The following is a 5,053-nucleotide window of genomic DNA, read 5'->3' as shown; positions in this document are numbered from 1 at the left end:
CTCAAAATATTGTTATGCAAAAAAACAGATTTCCCTAAATAAATACTCATATAGTCAGCATATTCAAATTATGTATATTTTGGAAAGTCATGTTACTTAATATTCCTCTCTAATGATATTCTATGTTAAATTCGTTGTAGCAGAATTTACTATGGAAGCACATACTCGTGAAATTAATTTAGATTTTTGTGTCTCGTGATTCGCGTTACGCACGAATCCTTTAACCTCTTCCAATAAATCGAGGCGTGAGTGAGGCAGCACTCTATGAACTGTCCATTGATAAGAATCCTTATCAGACGTAGCAACTGACAAGAGGAGGTCCAAGTCCACCTTTGGATCGGCGCATATAAAAGAACCGACTGGCGATTCAGTGAGGCACAAAGCTTCGTGACAGTGTCAGTGAAAGATCTACAACGAGAAAGATAGACAGTCGCCTCCTCCGTTATTCTGCTCCCAAAGCAACAAACCAAAGAAGACTAACTAAACAAGCACTCATTGCGAAAGTCATTTCTACTGAAGGTTCTGAAAGAGAAATGGCATATCGTCCCACAGCTCGAGTTCTCCTCGGGGGCGTGGCAGCTTTCAGGAATGTTGCCACCCAGCAGGTTTGTTTATTAATTTGAGTTTTTCTTTTGCCCGAATATCACATCTTTGATGTATCATTCTATCACCATTTGTATACTCTCATAGATGACTGCCTGCGCGCTGTCGACACGTTAGAGGAATAAACCTAAGACAAATAAAATTTTTACCTGTCCTTAAGAAACCTAATACACTAGCTACATGCTGACGAGAAAAAGATAATAAGAAGAATTGAGAAGATTCTATATTAATTAAATGCCGTTGAAACAGCTATAGTATTCAATGCAACTGCCCTAAGAGAAGGTCTCCTTCCTAATTATTATTATTATTATTATATTTGGTGTTGCTGTTGCTATGAACAATTTACAACTATCTTATTCACTCATGTTCTAAATACATCGATTTTATATAGGTGCGATATTAATTTAGTAACCTGTTATTCCAGGTGAGGCAGATCTGTACCAAGAACTGCATCAACTGCAAGACCACCAGATCTCTGAGTCTCGCATCCAAAGCCTGGCAACAGCATCAGGTGAAGGAGAAGGAAGCAGTTGAATTCCCAGGTAAATATCAAGTCCTCATACTAGTTTGAATATCATGTATATAATCAGATCCATTATACTGGTAATGAGAGAGAGAGAGAGAGAGAGAGAGAGGAGAGAGAGCGAGAGAGAGAGAGAGAGAATGACTATTTAAAAGTTCCCTATTGTTCCAGTTCCAGGCGTCCCAATCTCCTCTACCCAAGTGAGCAAAGATTCAGTGACCGTCAAATTCGGTGATGGCAGCGAGAGCCCGATGCCCTACGTGTGGCTGAGGGACAACTGTCGGTGCCCTGACTGCTACAGCAACGATGCTCTGGGCAGGAAATACCTCCTGACTGACCTCGACGTTGACGTCCAAGCTTTGGATATACAGGTAGGAAAAGAAGTTACTTAAGGAGATAAAATCCCAATGTAATCATCACTGGATAGATAGGAGAAGTCATTTCCCATAGTTAAACAATTATGAATACAGTAGATAGTGAACATATTGATCTTTATGTAGATGAGAGTTGTTACCTTCTCATAAACATCTAGTGAATGTAGGATTATGTAAATAGGATGAAAAAATATTAGCATATTTACAATTCCTGTTTATTTTCAGAGTAATGATGAGGTACTGAACATCAAGTGGAGTGACGGGCACGTGTCCGAGTACCCAGCAGAATGGCTCCATGCCAGGGCATTCACGCCAACAGCCAGAGCCCTCAGGAGGAAAATTTATGCTCTGCCAAGGGTAAGGAGGATTCCTCTATGCTCGTGTCAGTACATCCTGAATATAAAAAAATCTAGGTAAAATGAAAAATCCTCTATATACATATGCATGTCTGTATGTATATATTTATGCATCTCCCTCCCTCAGGAACCCTGGGGCTCCAACCACAAGCTGCGAGAGTTCGATTACGAGGCCATGAAGAGGGACGATAAGGTGCTCCTGGAATGGCTCCTAACTATTGAGACTCAAGGATCAGCGATGCTCAAGAATGTGCCAGATAGAGACGTCGCAGGACCCGAGATGATCGAACACATCGCATTTGTCAAACAGTCCCATTATGGGTGAGTAGTACCCAATTATTAACTGGATTATATTCACTGGATTACTAAAATATTATCGAGTGTGAATCGTTCGTTGATTAATTTATAAATATAGTGTCATATGGTTATTATCTTGTCATTGTCTTATACAACACATTAGAAGCAAATATTAAGGTATCTCCTTTCATAGGTAGCTGTGCGTGAATGCTTGCTAGTACGACTATGTTGCCAGTTATTATTTTGTAATGATATCAGCTGTTGATACTATATGACTTATTCATGATACCTGAATGTTTATAACACCGTAATGTGATTGTAAGAGTACCCTTCCCCCCTCCACAGGCCCCATTCTCCAGTGATCAACAGACCAAACACCAACAACGTCGCTTTCACCAATGCCAAATTAGGGATGCACAATGACCTTCCTCAGTACGAGCAAATGCCCGGGGTATGGATTGGGGCATCTTGAGCCTAGGTTTTTTTTTTAAATGACCACAAGAATATTTCTGTGTCGCTTCTTAATATCAATAATAAATATATAATAATTTATAATCTGTTGTCATTACTGACTCTATCATCCGCCTTCCACAGATCATCTTTATCCACTGCTTGAAGCAGCACGTCGGCACCGGAGGTGAGAGCGTCGTTGCAGATGGGCTCTTTGGCGCCGAGCTCCTCAGGAGGGAACACCCGGAGGCCTTCCAGATCCTGACCACCACCGACTCCTACTTCTGGGACAAAGGGCACGCCAACTTCTCCTGGGAGATGGACGAGTTCTACAAGATCTCCAAGTTCCCCATCATCACGTGAGTCCCAATCTATAGTCTTTGTAAAACTTGTAAAGCTTTTAAAGTTAAAAATACTTTTTTTATAGGCATAAAACTGTTTGGTCATAAATATCAGTTTCGTATGTTCTTATATAATACTTTGCGGTATTTTAGGATTGTATAATGCAACCGAGTAGACCAACATAATTACTAAACTACAGAGGTTAATAAAACATGTTAATTTCCTCAAAAGTTATCGAAGGCACTGAAATTAAAATTGGCATTGCAGACTTAACGGCAACCAAGAAGTCACTCGGATTGCTGTCAACAACGCCATCCGGGACTCCTACCTCGACCTGCCATCGAATAAGGTCAAGAAATTCTACGAGGCCATGAAGCTCTTCAACGACATCCTTTACGCCAACTCCTCCACCTTCAAGATGGACTCAGGTAAGTCTAGTAGCTTGCATTTGCAGTGATCCTCTGGAAAATTAACTTCGTGCTTCACTGTAACAAGTTAATCACCTGTTGCACCTTTGATCTGAACGTAACTGATACAAGATGCACTAAGTAGAAATGAACCCTCTTTTCCTCTGTCTTCCAGGCGACCTGATGACTCTGGACAACGTGCGGTGCCTTCACGGCCGTGAAGGCTACGAAGCCTTCAGCGACCGGCACATCGAGTCTTCTTACCTCGACTGGGATGAGGCTCGATGCCGCCGGAGGAGAATCCAAGAGAAACTAGGCCTACTCCGGACTGTCTGAGGCCTAAGTCTTTACCTCTTCTTCGTAGCTGAATTATTCATATTGATGTTCAAAGATGCGTTTTGAAATAGAATCAGAAATGCACTATTTAAGGAGAAAAATAAGAAATATTATGATGAAGGGCTGATAGAATACTATTCAAAGGATTCTGATGATTGATTTAAAGATATGTAATATTTTAAATGCATATATTAGGCTAATTTGTTCGGTTTAATGATATACTGACAATTTTCCTGTTATCCAGTTACTCTGAATTATCATTAAGGGTTAGTAGAATATTATCCAAGGGATTTGTTATGATTTCCTTAACGATGCATAATATTTTATATGCATACATTAGGCTAATTTGTCTTTTTTTTAATTCTATACTGGCAATTTTTCTTTTACCCAATTACTCTGGATTATCATTAAGGGTTCGTAGAATATTATTTAAGGGATTTTTTATGATTCCTTAAAAATATTTCTAATATTTTAAATGCATATATCAGGTTCATTTGTTCTTTTTAATGGTATACTGACAATTTTCCTGTTATCCAGTTTAAGGGTTAGTAGAATATTATTCAAGGGATTTTTGATGATTTCTTTAGAGATGTCTAACATTTTAAATGCATATATAAGGCTAATTTGTCTTTTCTAATGGGATACTCACAATTATTCTGTTATCTAGTTGCTCTGACGACTTGGAACTATGGATAAGTCAGACTCATTCATATTCATATGCTTTCATCTCTGTTTCAGTGGTTACCTTATCATTTGTCTTTATATAGCATTATGAGTTTCATTTGTAAATATCATTATGCATCATGGTCATATTCACCTTTTTTTTATTTATTGTGATGTTCACAAACGAATTTTGTATAAAACAATATTTTTGCATACATTATTTTTGTAATATTCGACGAATAATAATAATAAAAAGATATGAAATAAAGTCTTTCTGTATCCTGACTCATTATTTACACAGGATGGAAAGCGGCGAAATTTTCTATTTTCATGCCTTAAAACGGAATTCTTTATTATTCTAGAATCGGGTGAGAAGTGAATGGTAATAAAATAGACATAGAACGTACAAATACACTCTGGTATACATACATAGATACATACACTCTTCCACACACAAGGGAAAAAAATCAATGACACGACAAACCGAAACTTTTACCACATTCTTTGATGTCGATAACATTTATAGGATATTTTTCTTTATCTTTTCTCTACGCTTTATTTTTTAGTACGCTTTTTACCTGTGTTATATTTGTTAAAGCCTTTCTTTTTCTGCTCAATTTCTTCTATTAGTGTTACTGTAGCTTTTTTCGCGGATATTTTTAGTGTTCACTGTGTTATTACAGTTTTTCCTTGGCGTTTTTC

The 5,053-nt window shown here is 38.1% G+C and overlaps 1 protein-coding gene across 1 annotated transcript; it reads left to right on the top strand.

The window, feature by feature from the left end:
* The first annotated feature begins 381 nt into the window (after positions 1–381).
* LOC135224429 (gamma-butyrobetaine dioxygenase-like) lies at positions 382–4,619 on the top strand. The gene is made up of 9 exons (XM_064263416.1): positions 382–605; positions 1,028–1,145; positions 1,298–1,497; positions 1,726–1,857; positions 1,984–2,177; positions 2,499–2,604; positions 2,748–2,962; positions 3,213–3,373; positions 3,528–4,619. The coding sequence occupies exons 1-9, from the start codon at positions 534–536 to the stop codon at positions 3,686–3,688; spliced, it is 1,359 nt and encodes a 452-aa protein (XP_064119486.1). The 5' UTR covers positions 382–533; the 3' UTR covers positions 3,689–4,619.
* The last annotated feature ends 434 nt before the right edge of the window (positions 4,620–5,053 follow it).

The sequence above is a fragment of the Macrobrachium nipponense genome, chromosome 12 (genome assembly GCF_015104395.2).
Source record: "Macrobrachium nipponense isolate FS-2020 chromosome 12, ASM1510439v2, whole genome shotgun sequence".
Classification (NCBI taxonomy): Eukaryota; Metazoa; Arthropoda; class Malacostraca; order Decapoda; family Palaemonidae; genus Macrobrachium; species Macrobrachium nipponense.
This window is presented reverse-complemented; position numbering and strand designations above follow the sequence as displayed.